The sequence below is a fragment of the Crinia signifera genome, chromosome 1, assembly GCF_055691185.1.
Source record: "Crinia signifera chromosome 1, ASM5569118v1, whole genome shotgun sequence".
In the NCBI taxonomy this organism is placed as follows: Eukaryota; Metazoa; Chordata; class Amphibia; order Anura; family Myobatrachidae; genus Crinia; species Crinia signifera.
In genome coordinates, this window is record NC_139217.1 from 481315190 (window position 1) to 481329101 (window position 13912).

Below are 13912 nucleotides of genomic sequence, written 5' to 3' on the forward strand. Positions count from 1 at the left end.
GGCTAGTGTATGGGGGCTTTTACATAAAATATTTCACAATTCCTTGCAGTGCAGCCACACAGCCCATCAGTCATTTCACTAGAATAAAGAAATACACATTAAAGACGGATAGCTCTATTTTAATTTTTTGATTCACTTTAATGCACTTTTTCACATTCATTTTAATATTTCACATTTCTTAATAGAATAAACAATAAAAGCTAAATTTTAATCAATTTTCTTGGGACTCCCAAAACAATATATGATATGTAAGCTGGATAAGCGAGATCTTGTCAGTCCAGAGTTCCCCTTGTGGGAATTCTGTCTGTATAGTTATACTACTTCCTGGGAAGCACCTCCCTATATATTCACACCAGAATGACGGTAATATAACTAATAGGGAACCTGACAATTACTTCTAACACTGTGCGGATTAATTCTTCTTTGACTCTGCTCTCATAGCAGGCAGGGGCGTCACAGACCGCAGGAGGGCCGGAGGAGAATCCGCTGAGAGTGCGTCGTAGGCCACACCTGGCGCGTTTCATCATAGGACCTTGTCAGAGCGCGTGGCTACTACGTGCGCTCAGTGTAATTAAGTAGTGATGGACCTGTCAATCAAGACGGGCCGTACCCGAGGATCCCCATTATCAAACGGAGGAGGGATTATAGCAATATTGCTAATAGAAGGAAACTACACGGGCACAAGCACTTGTATCGTGCTACTAAGGAACCTTGGTCCTCTGGCTATATTGCCGTAAGCAGCTTTGCACATATAAAACAATTTAAGACAAATATATAAAAAAACGACATACATAGTTAAACAAAGAAAGTACATATATCATACACCAAATGTATATAAAAAAACAAATCTACTTACATATATATATATATTCACACATAACGTTAGCAATATTCTAACAACAGTGTGTTAATTCCACTGAGCGCACGCAGTAGCCACGCCCTCTGACGAAGCCCTATGATGAAACGCGCCAGGTGTGGCCTACGACGCACTCTCAGCGGATTCTCCTGCGGTCTGTGACATCCCTGCCTGCCGCATAGCAGGCCAGCTCTGCGCCTCTCGTGTGGATTAGTCCGGCTGTCCGTCCAGGTGGTTCGTGAGCAGTTTTGCCCGTAGCTATATGCTAATATCATGTGGTACCCAGTCCGCAGTGCTGTTACATGTGGTACGAGTCCCTGGTTTGTGCACCTTGGAGACATCTTCTCTTCTATTAAATGTCATTGTTGGTGACTGCACCATGAAGCGCATTGGATTCCAGAGGCTCCAAATTAGAGAAAAGCTGCACAATCCCTACCTACGGATTTTGGTGTCTGTAACCCTGTGTTGGTATACAAGGGTTGGTCTAATACTAGAATTATTTGTGATTGACTTTGGCGCATGGTTTTATTTCTTTCTCTCTCTCTCTCTATACAGTATATCAATATCTATCTATATCGATCTATATATAGATATATACATATATAGGCATAGTTCTCTTTGAGCCTGCAGCCAGGTTTAGGAAAGAACAGGCGGTACTCCAATGGATTTTAAAATTCCAGTGGCTATTTCATGTCGTTATGTTGTCATGTCGTCATGTCATCAACGCTTCAAGACCGAAGTCTTTTCATCTGTCACAATGAGTTATCAGTTGCTGTACGGAATAGAGAAGTCAAAGCCATGAACTTTCTTAAGTTAAGTAGCACAGGTGTGTAAGTGTGCAGCATTGCCCCTGGTGCCTGTGAGCCAGGAATCCGCCCATTGGGGGTTTGTATATCCTTATCAATTACTGGAGTCATGGACCATCCTGGATACACTTTTTGCTGAAGAATCACTGTATTATATGATAGCACCAGCAGGGGGAGCATTCTATCCTCTGTTCCTGTATTATGTGATAGCACCAGCAGGGGGAGCATTCTATCCTCTGTCCCTGTATTATATGATAATACCAGCAGGGGGCGCATTCTATCCCCTGTCCCTGTATTATATGATAGCACCAGCAGGGGGAGCATTCTATCCTCTGTCCCTGTATTATATGATAGCACCAGCAGGGGGAGCATTCTATCCTCTGTCCCTGTATTATATGATAGCACCAGCAGGGGGAGCATTCTATCATCTGTTCCTGTATTATATGATAGTACCAGCAGGGGGAGCATTCTATCCCCTGTTCCTGTATTATATGATAGCACCAGCAGGAGGAGCATTCTATCCCCTGTTCCTGTATTATATGATAGCACCAGCAGGAGGAGCATTCTATCCCCTGTTCCTGTATTATATGATAGCACCAGCAGGGGGAGCATTCTATCCTCTGTCCCTGTATTATATGATAGCACCAGCAGGGGGAGCATTCTATCCTCTGTCCCTGTATTATATGATAGCACCAGCAGGGGGAGCATTCTATCCTCTGTCCCTGTATTATATGATAGCACCAGCAGGGGGAGCATTCTATCATCTGTTCCTGTATTATATGATAGCACCAGCAGGGGGCGCATTCTATCCTCTGTTCCTGTATTATGTGATAGCACCAGCAGGGGGAGCATTCTATCCTCTGTCCCTGTATTATATGATAATACCAGCAGGGGGCGCATTCTATCCCCTGTCCCTGTATTATATGATAGCACCAGCAGGGGGAGCATTCTATCCTCTGTCCCTGTATTATATGATAGCACCAGCAGGGGGAGCATTCTATCCTCTGTCCCTGTATTATATGATAGCACCAGCAGGGGGAGCATTCTATCATCTGTTCCTGTATTATATGATAGCACCAGCAGGGGGAGCATTCTATCCCCTGTTCCTGTATTATATGATAGCACCAGCAGGGGGAGCATTCTATCCTCTGTCCCTGTATTATATGATAACACCAGCAGGGGAGCATTCTATCCTCTGTTCCGGTATTATATGATAGCACCAGCAGGGGGAGCATTCAATCCTCTGTTCCTGTATTATATGATAGCACCAGCAGGGGGAGCATTCTATCCTCTGTCCATGTATTTTATGATAGCACCAGCAGGGGGAGCATTCTATCCCCTGTCCCTGTATTATATGATAGCACCAGCAGGGGGAGCATTCTATCCCCTGTTCCTATATTATATGATAGCACCAGCAGGGGGAGCATTCTATCCTCTGTCCCTGTATTATATGATAGCACCAGCAGGGGGAGCATTCTATCCTCTGTCCCTGTATTATATGATAGCACCAGCAGGGGGAGCATTCTATCTTCTGTCCCTGTATTATATGATAGCACAAGCAGGGGGAGCATTCTATCCTCTGTTCCATTATTATATGACAGTACCAGCAGGGGGAGCATTCTATCCTCTGTCCCTGTATTATATGATAGCACCAGCAGGGGGAGCATTCTATCCTCTGTCCCTGTATTATATGATAGCACCAGCAGGGGGAGCATTATATCCCCTGTCCCTGTATTATATGATAATACCAGCAGGGGGTGCATTCTATCCCCTGTCCCTGTATTATATGATAGCACCAGCAGGGGGAGCATTCTATCCTCTGTTCCTGTATTATATGATAGCACCAGCAGGGGGAGCATTCTATCCCATGTTCCTGTATTATATGATAGCACCAGCAGGGGGAGCATTCTATCCCCTGTTCCTGTATTATATGATAGCACCAGCAGGGGGAGCATTCTACCCTCTGTTCCTGTATTATATGATATTACCAGCAGGGGGAGCATTCTATCATCTGTTCCTGTATCATATGATAGCACCAGCAGGGGGAGCATTCTATCTTCTATCCCTGTATTATATGATAGCACCAGCAGGGGGAGCATTCAATCCTCTGTTCCTGTATTATATGATAGCACCAGCAGGGGGAGCATTCTATCCTCTGTCCATGTATTTTATGATAGCACCAGCAGGGGGAGCATTCTATCCCCTGTCCCTGTATTATATGATAGCACCAGCAGGGGGAGCATTCTATCCCCTGTTCCTATATTATATGATAGCACCAGCAGGGGGAGCATTCTATCTTCTGTCCCTGTATTATATGATAGCACAAGCAGGGGGAGCATTCTATCCTCTGTTCCATTATTATATGACAGTACCAGCAGGGGGAGCATTCTATCCTCTGTCCCTGTATTATATGATAGCACCAGCAGGGGGAGCATTCTATCCTCTGTCCCTGTATTATATGATAGCACCAGCAGGGGGAGCATTATATCCCCTGTCCCTGTATTATATGATAATACGGTACTTGTGAGTTATCTGGACGCCCGATTTTTTGATTGTATGCCTTAAGTTAAGGCATACAATCAGATGCGATGCGATGCGATATCGCATCGCATCGCATGCGACCATCGGATGCGATGACCCGATTTTTCCATAGGAATCAATGTTAAAATGATTCCTATGGAAAAAGGGGTCCTTTTCATACCCCTACTATCCAAGTGGGCATGGAGTTGGATATAAACCTGTGGCGAGCGTAGCGAGCCACCGAGCCCGAAGCGTGGCGAGCGAAGCGAGCCCCGCGAGGGGACGGTATTCCGTGTCCCCTCGCGGGGCTCGCTACGCTCGCCACGCTTCGGGCTCGGTGGCTCGCTACGCTCGCCACAGGTTTATATCCAACTCCATGCCCACTTGGATAGTAGGGGTATGAAAAGGACCCCTTTTTCCCATTGAATTCCATGTTAAAATGGACTCAGTCCATTTTAACATTGATTCCTATGGAAAAATCGGGTCATCGCATCGCATCGCATCGCATCCGATGGTCGCATGCGATGCGATGCGATGTGCCCGATCCGACCCGATTTTGAAATCGGGCGTCCGGATAACTCACATGTACCGATAATACCAGCAGGGGGTGCATTCTATCCCCTGTCCCTGTATTATATGATAGCACCAGCAGGGGGAGCATTCTATCCTCTGTTCCTGTATTATATGATAGCACCAGCAGGGGGAGCATTCTATCCCCTGTTCCTGTATTATATGATAGCACCAGCAGGGGGAGCATTCTATCCCCTGTTCCTGTATTATATGATAGCACCAGCAGGGGGAGCATTCTACCCTCTGTTCCTGTATTATATGATATTACCAGCAGGGGGAGCATTCTATCATCTGTTCCTGTATCATATGATAGCACCAGCAGGGGGAGCATTCTATCTTCTATCCCTGTATTATATGATAGCACCAGCAGGGGGAGCATTCTATCCCCTGTTCCTGTATTATATGATAGCACCAGCAGGGGGAGCATTCTATCCTCTGTCCCTGTATTATATGATAGCACCAGCAGGGGAGCATTCTATCCTCTGTTCCGGTATTATATGATAGCACCAGCAGGGGGAGCATTCAATCCTCTGTTCCTGTATTATATGATAGCACCAGCAGGGGGAGCATTCTATCCTCTGTCCATGTATTTTATGATAGCACCAGCAGGGGGAGCATTCTATCCCCTGTCCCTGTATTATATGATAGCACCAGCAGGGGGAGCATTCTATCCCCTGTTCCTATATTATATGATAGCACCAGCAGGGGGAGCATTCTATCCTCTGTCCCCGTATTATATGATAGCACCAGCAGGGGGAGCATTCTATCCTCTGTCCCTGTATTATATGATAGCACCAGCAGGGGGAGCATTCTATCCCCTGTTCCTGTATTATATGATAGCACCAGCAGAGGGAGCATTCTATCTTCTGTCCCTGTATTATATGATAGCACCAGCAGGGGGAGCATTCTATCCTCTGTTCCATTATTATATGACAGTACCAGCAGGGGGAGCATTCTATCCTCTGTCCCTGTATTATATGATAGCACCAGCAGGGGGAGCATTCTATCCTCTGTTCCTGTATTATATGATAGCACCAGCAGGGGGAGCATTCTATCCTCTGTTCCTATATTATATGATAGCACCAGCAGGGGGAGCATGCTATCCCCTGTTCCTGTTTTATATGACATTACCAGCAGTGGGAGCATTCTATCCCCTGTCCCTGTATTATATGATAGCACCAGCAGGGGGCGCATTCTATCCTCTGTCCCTGTATTATATGGTAGCACCAGCAGGGGGAGCATTCTATCCTCTGTTCCTGTATTATATGACTGTATGTACCAGCAGGGGGAGCATTCTATCCCCTGTTCCTGTATTATATGATAGTACCAGCAGGGGGAGCATTATATCATCTGTTCCTGTATTATATGATAGCACCAGCAGGGGGAGCATTCTATCCTCTGTTCCTGTATTATGTGATAGCACCAACAGGGGGAGCATTCTATCCTCTGTTCCTGTATTATGTGATGGCACCAGCAGGGGGAGCATTCTATCCTCTGTCCCTGTATTATGTGATAGCACCAGCAGTGGGAGCATTCTATCCTCTGTTCCTGTATTATATGATAGAACCAGCAGGGGGAGCATTCTATCCTCTGTTCCTGTATTATCTGATAGCACCAGCAGGGGGAGCATTCTATTCTCTGTCCCTGTATTATATGATATTACCAGCAGTGGGAGCATTCTATCCCCTGTTCCTGTATTATATGATAGCACCAGCAGGGGGAGCATTCTATCCTCTGTCACTGTATTATATGATAGCACCAGCAGGGGGAGCATTATATCCTCTGTCCCTGTATTATATGATAGCACCAGCAGGGGGAGCATTCTATCCTCTGTCCCTGTATTATATGATAGCACCAGAAGGGGGCGCATTCTATCCCCTGTCCCTGTATTATATGATAGCACCAGCAGGGGGAGCATTCTATCCTCTGTCCCTGTATTATATGATAGCACCAGCAGGGGGAGCATTATATCCTCTGTGCCTGTATTATATGATAGCACCAGCAGGAGGAGCATTCTATCCTCTATCCCTGTATTATATGATAGCACCAGCAGAGGGCGCATTCTATCCCTGTATTATATGATAGCACCAGCAGGGGGAGCATTCTATCCCCTGTTCCTATATTATATGATAGTACCAGCAGGAGGAGCATTCTATCCTCTGTCCCTGTATTATATGATATTACCAGCAGGAGGAGCATTCTATCCCCTGTTCCTGTATTATTTGATAGCACCAGCAGGGGGAGCATTCTATCCTCTGTCCCTGTATTATATGATAGCACCAGCAGAGTGCGCATTCTATCCCTTGTTCCTGTATTATATGATAGCACCAGCAGGGGGAGCATTCTATCCTCTGTCCCTGTATTATATGATAGCACCAACAGAGGGCGCATTCTATCCTCTGTCCTTGTATTATATGATAGCACCAGCAGGGGGAGCATTTTATCCTCTGTCCCTGTATATATGATAGCACCAGCAGGGGGAGCATTCTATCCTCTGTCCCTGTATTATGTGATAGCACCAGCAGATTGCGCATTCTATCCTCTGTTCCTGTATTATATTATAGTACCAGCAGGGGGAGCATTCTATCCCCTGTCCCTGTATTATGTGATTCTACCAGCAGAGGTAGCATTCTATCCTCTGTCCCTGTATTATATGATAGCACCAGCAGGGGGAGCATTCTATCCCCTGTCCCTGTATTATGTGATTCTACCAGCAGGGGGAGCATTCTATCCTCTGTCCCTGTATTATATGATAGCACCAGCAGGGGGAGCATTCTATCCTCTGTCCCTGTATTATATGATAGCACCAGCAGGGGGAGCATTCTATCCCCTGTCCCTGTATTATATTATAGCACCAGCAGGGGGAGCATTCTATCCTCTCTCCCTGTATTATATGATAGCACCAACAGAGGGTGCATTCTATCCCCTGTTCCTGTATTATATGACAGCACCAGCAGGGGGAGCATTCTATCCCCTGCCCCTGTATTATATGATAGCACCAGCAGGGGGAGCATTCTATCCCCTGTCCCTGTATTATATGATAGCATCAGCAGGGGGAGCATTCTATCCTCTGTCCCTGTATTATATGATAACACCAGCAGGGGGATCATTATATCCCCTGTCCCTGTATTATATGATAATACCAGCAGGGGGCGCATTCTATCCCCTGTCCCTGTATTATATGATAGCACCAGCAGGGGAGCATTCTATCCCCTGTTCCTATATTATATGATAGCACCAGCAGGGGGAGCATTCTATCCCCTGTCCCTGTATTATATGATAGCACCAGCAGGGGGCGCATTATATCCCCTGTTCCTGTATTATATGATAGCACCAGCAGGGGGAGCATTCTATCCTCTGTTCCTGTATTATGTGATAGCACCAGCAGGGGGCGCATTCTATCCCCTGTCCCTGTATTATATGATAGCACCAGCAGGGGGAGCATTCTATCCTCTATTCCTGTATTATATGATAGCACCAGCAGGGGGAGCATTCTATCCTCTGTCCCTGTATTATATGATAGCACCAGCAGGGGGAGCATTCTATCCCCTGTTCCTGTATTATATGATAGCACCAGCAGGGGGAGCATTCTATCCTCTGTCCCTGTATTATATGATAGCACCAGCAGGGGAGCATTCTATCCCCTGTTCCTATATTATATGATAGCACCAGCAGGGCGAGCATTCTATCCCCTGTCCCTGTATTATATGATAGCACCAGCAGGGGGAGCATTCTATCCTCTGTCCCTGTATTATATGATAGCATCAGCAGGGGGAGCATTCTATCCCCTGTTCCTGTATTATATGATAGCACCAGCAGGGGGAGCATTCTATCCCCTGTCCCTGTATTATATGATAGCACCAGCAGGGGGAGCATTCTATCCTCTGTCCCTGTATTATATGATAGCACCAGCAGGGGAGCATTCTATCCACTGTTCCTATATTATATGATAGCACCAGCAGGGGGAGCATTCTATCCCCTGTCCCTGTATTATATGATAGCACCAGCAGGGGGCGCATTATATCCCCTGTTCCTGTATTATATGATAGCACCAGCAGGGGGAGCATTCTATCCTCTGTTCCTGTATTATGTGATAGCACCAGCAGGGGGCGCATTCTATCCCCTGTCCCTGTATTATATGATAGCACCAGCAGGGGGAGCATTCTATCCTCTATTCCTGTATTATATGATAGCACCAGCAGGGGGAGCATTCTATCCTCTGTCCCTGTATTATATGATAGCACCAGCAGGGGGAGCATTCTATCCTCTGTCCCTGTATTATATGATAATACCAGCAGGGGGAGCATCCTATCCCCTGTTCCTGTATTATATGATAGAACCAGCAGGGGGAGCATTCTATCCTCTGTCCCTGTATTATATGATAGCACCAGCAGGGGGAGCATTCTATCCCCTGTCCCTGTATTATATGATAGCACCAGCAGGGGGAGCATTCTATCCTCTGTCCCTGTATTATATGATAGCACCAGCAGGGGGGGCATTCTATCCCCTGTCCCTGTATTATATGATAGCACCAGCAGGGGGCGCATTCTATCCCCTGTTCCTATATTATATGATAGCACCAGCAGGGGGAGCATTCTATCCTTTGTCCCTGTATTATATGATAGCACCAGCAGGGGGAGCATTCTATCCTCTGTCCCTGTATTATATGATAGCACCAGCAGGGGGAGCATTCTATCCTCTGTCCCTGTATTATATGATAGCACCAGCAGGGGGAGCATTCTATCCTGTACCCATTTAAGTGCCCGCCTTCTATGTTGCTGAGTCCTGTTGCTGAGTCCTGGAGTATGGTGTGCTATATATATATATATATATATATATATATATATATATATATATATATATATATATATATATATATATATATATATATATATATATATATATATATATATATATATATATATATATATATATATATATATATATATATATATATATATATATATATATATATATATATATATATATATATATATGTAGCAGATGCAGGCACTCCAAATGACCTCCGATATACAGGGTAAGTAACTGGTTAACTGCGGTGCCCGCCGATACGCAGTACTAAGACTGCTAAATATAGTGTCCAGGGGGATGGCGGCACTCACGTGTAAATAAGACTCCACACACGAGTAGGTAGTCACCAACGTTTCTGGGCAGTTTTGCCCCTTTATCACCTTGATAAAGGGGCAAAACTGCCCAGAAACGTTGGTGACTACCTACTCGTGTGTGGAGTCTTATTTACACGTGAGTGCCGCCATCCCCCTGGACACTATATATATATATATATATATATATATATATATATATATCCCTATTACTGTTATTGTGGTACCAGCAGGGGGCAGTGTCTGACTCTCTTCTCTGTTATGGAACAGGTCCTCTACTTGCTGGGCGTGATGTTACTATCGATGGCTCTTCAGTTGGACCGCCATGGGCTTTGGAACCTGCTGGGGCCCAGTCTGTTCGCGGTGGGGATCATGGCTGTAGCTTGGGTAAGGTAACACATTACATACAACACAGTAACCTCACACCGCAGCACAGGTATGGCTGGGAGACAGTGGTCGGGTATCGGCAGTGTAAGGTGACGGGCGTGCGATGCGACCGACGCGATGCCCGCGATTTCCCATAGGGAACAATGTTAAATGTCCCAATTGACCCGATTTTCCTGTTCAGTGTCTCAATTGACCCGATTTTTCCATAGGAAACAATGTTAAATGGCCCACAGAGGCCAAATAGCCACCCTGAAGTGTGAAACATACATACATACGTATACCATGAGTGTAACACATATACTTTAGGCACAAACATACCTGTGTTACATACGTGTACTATGAGTGTAACACATATACATGTACTATGAGTGTAACACATATATGTTAGGCACATACATACCTGTGTTACATACGTGTATTACGAGTTTAACACATATACATATCTGTGTTACATACGTGTACTATGAGTGTAACACATATACGTTAGGCACATACATACCTGTGTTAAATACGTGTACTATGAGTGTAACATATATACGTTAGGCACATACATACATGTACTATGAGTGTGACACATACACGTTAGGCACATATATACCTGTGTTACATATGTGTACTATGAGTGTAACACATATACGTTAGGCACATACATACCTGTGTTACATACGTGTACCATCAGTGTAACACATATACGTTAGGCACATACATACGTGTACTATGAGTGTAACAGATATACGTTAGGCACATACATACCTGTGTTACATACGTGTTCTATGAGTGTAACACATACTGTATACCTTAGGCACATACATACCTGTGTTACATACGTGTACTATGAGTGTAACATATATACATACCTGTGTTACATACGTGTACTATGAGTGTAACACATATACGTTAGGCACATACATACCTGTGTTACATACGTGTACTATGAGTGTAACACATATCCGTTAGGCACATACATACATGTACTATGAGTGTGACACATACACGTTAGGCACATATATACCTGTGTTACATACGTGTACTATGAGTGTAACATATATACGTTAGGCACATACATACATGTACTATGAGTGTAACACAAACACGTTAGGCACATACATACCTGTGTTACATACGTGTACTATGAGTGTAACACATACACGTTAGGCACATACATACCTGTGTTACATACGTGTACTATGAGTGTAACACATATACGTTAGGCACATACATACCTGTGTTACATACGTGTTCTATGAGTGTAGCACATCTATTTCTGTTGTTGACAGACGTTCCGGACAATCCGCAGGCGCCATTGTTACCCCCCGACGTGGAAGCGGTGGCTCTTCTACCTCTGCCCCGGTACTCTGATCGCCAGCTCCGCCGTGGCACTCTACGCCTTTGTGGAAACGGAGGAAAACTACTTCTACATTCACAGCATCTGGCACATGCTGATCGCTGGCAGCGTGGGCTTCCTGCTCCCGCCACGTGCCAAGCCTGACGGGAGAGTGGCACCGCTGAGCAGGAGGAAAGGCTGCGGGTATCAGCTGTGTGTTAATGAGCAGGAGGAGCTGGGGCTGGTGGACCCGGGATCTGTCTCCATAAACAGCATCTGCACCAGCTGACACAGAAGCCACGGGAGGGCGTTTGTTAGTGTGTGGGACAGTCGTGGCCGTGTCACAATCTGCCCTCATCGCCAGTACCGGAGACCGGCTGGCGTGGTCAGTATTACCTCATTCAGGACTACCTGGTCCTCAGCGGGTCCACATGGGCCACAGAGAACACGTGGACAGGACAGGAACAGGCTCAGTAGGAGCTTTACAGGGAATCCGGACACTGGATAATGTGGCCTGGACATTGGTGCATGTATGATGTTGGGTGCCAGGAGGGCCACGGATGCCCACACTGTATAATGGGTCATGTGTCACCCCACGTAGTGATGGGACTGTCTGGCGTGTCACACAGCACTGCAGGACACTGTCACGGGAGCGCCACAGATTTACGTTTTACAATAAAACAAGTAAAGTGCGATAAGTAGTGATCACGTGTAACGCAGCCGCCCGGTGCCCAGTTATATGGGGAATAAAACATTGAGATCCTGCTCAGCCTCCACCTCTGCGAGCGCCAGTGTCCTTGTCAGCGTTCTCCCTCCGCTGGTTATATGTATATTAGCGATTACAGGTTCCTCTGGTAATTACGGTATGAGCCGCACACCGCACGCACCTGCAGTTTCCTCACATTACATCCAGCATCTCAGATGGTAATCCTGTCCTGTGCAGGTGTTCCCGCGCGGCCTCCGCCCCGCAGGTGTTCTGTGTGACCTCCGCCCCGCAGGTGTTCTGTGTGACCTCCGCCCTGCAGGTATTCCAGCACGACCTCCGCCCCGCAGCTATTCTGTGTGACCTCCGCCCCACAGTTGTTCTGTGTGACCTCTGCCCCGCAGGTGTTCTATGTGACCTCTGCCCCGCAGGTGTTCTGTGTGACCTCTGCCCCGCAGGTGTTCTGTGTGACCTCTGCCCCGCAGGTGTTCTGTGTGACCTCCGCCCTGCAGCTATTCCCGCACAACCTTCACCCCGCAGGTATTCTGCGTGACCTCCGCCCCGCAAGTATTCCAGCACGACCTCTGCCCCGCAGGTATTCTGTGTGACCTCCGTCCCGCAGGCGTTCTGTGTGACCTCCGCCCCGCAGGTATTCCCGCACACTGCACGCACCTGCAGCTTCCTCACATTACGTCCAGCATCTCAGATGGTAATCCTGTCCTGTGCAGGTGTTCCCGCGCGGCCTCCGCCCCGCAGGTGTTCTGTGTGGCCTCCGCCCCGCAGGTGTTCTGTGTGGCCTCCGCCCCGCAGGTGTTCTGTGTGACCTCCGCCCCGCAGGTATTCCCGCACACTGCACGCACCTGCAGCTTCCTCACATTACGTCCAGCATCTCAGATGGTAATCCTGTCCTGTGCAGGTGTTCCCGCGTGACCTCCGCCCCACAGGTATTCTGTGTGACCTCCGCCCCACAGGTATTCCAGCACGACCTCTGCCCCGCAGGTATTCTGTGTGGCCTCTGCCCCGCAGGTGTTCTGTGTGACCTCCGCCCCACAGGTATTCCCACACAACTTCCGCCCCGCAGGTATTCTGTGTGACCTCCACCCTGCAGCTATTCCCACATGACCTCCGCCCCGCAGGTGTTCTGTGTGACCTACGCCCCGCAGGTATTCTGTGTGACCTCTGCCTTGCAGCTATTCCCACACAACTTCCGCCCCGCAGGTATTCCCGCATGGCCTCCGCCCCGCAGGTATTCTGTGCGACCTCCGCCCCGCAGGTATTCTGTGTAACCTCCGCCCCGCAGGTATTCCCACACAACTTCCGCCCCGCAGGTATTCCCGCATGGCCTCCGCCCCGCAGGTATTCTGTGCGACCTCCGCCCCGCAGGTATTCTGTGCGACCTCTGCCTCGCAGCTATTCCCGTACGACCTCCGCCCCGCAACTATTCCTGCACAACCTCCGACCCGCAGCTATTCCCGCACGACCTCCGCCCCGCAGCTATTACCGCACGACCTCCGCCCCGCAGCTATTCCCGCACAACCTCCGCCCCGCAGGTATTCTGTGCGAACTCCGACCCGCAGGTATTCTATGTGACCTCCGCCCCGCAGGTATTCTGTGCGACCTCCG

The 13912-nt window shown here is 47.5% G+C and overlaps 1 protein-coding gene across 1 annotated transcript in view; it reads left to right on the top strand.

Annotated features, from left to right (window-relative positions):
• The window catches only part of TMEM8B (transmembrane protein 8B), a 182750-nt gene extending 170399 nt beyond the window's left edge, over positions 1-12351 (top strand). The window contains exons 12-13 of the mRNA XM_083155505.1: positions 10146-10262; positions 11540-12351. Coding sequence (XP_083011631.1) covers positions 10146-10262; positions 11540-11875 — 453 coding nt within the window. The 3' untranslated portion in view covers positions 11876-12351. The remainder of the gene's footprint in view (positions 1-10145; positions 10263-11539) is intronic.
• Positions 12352-13912: the final 1561 nt, after the last annotated feature.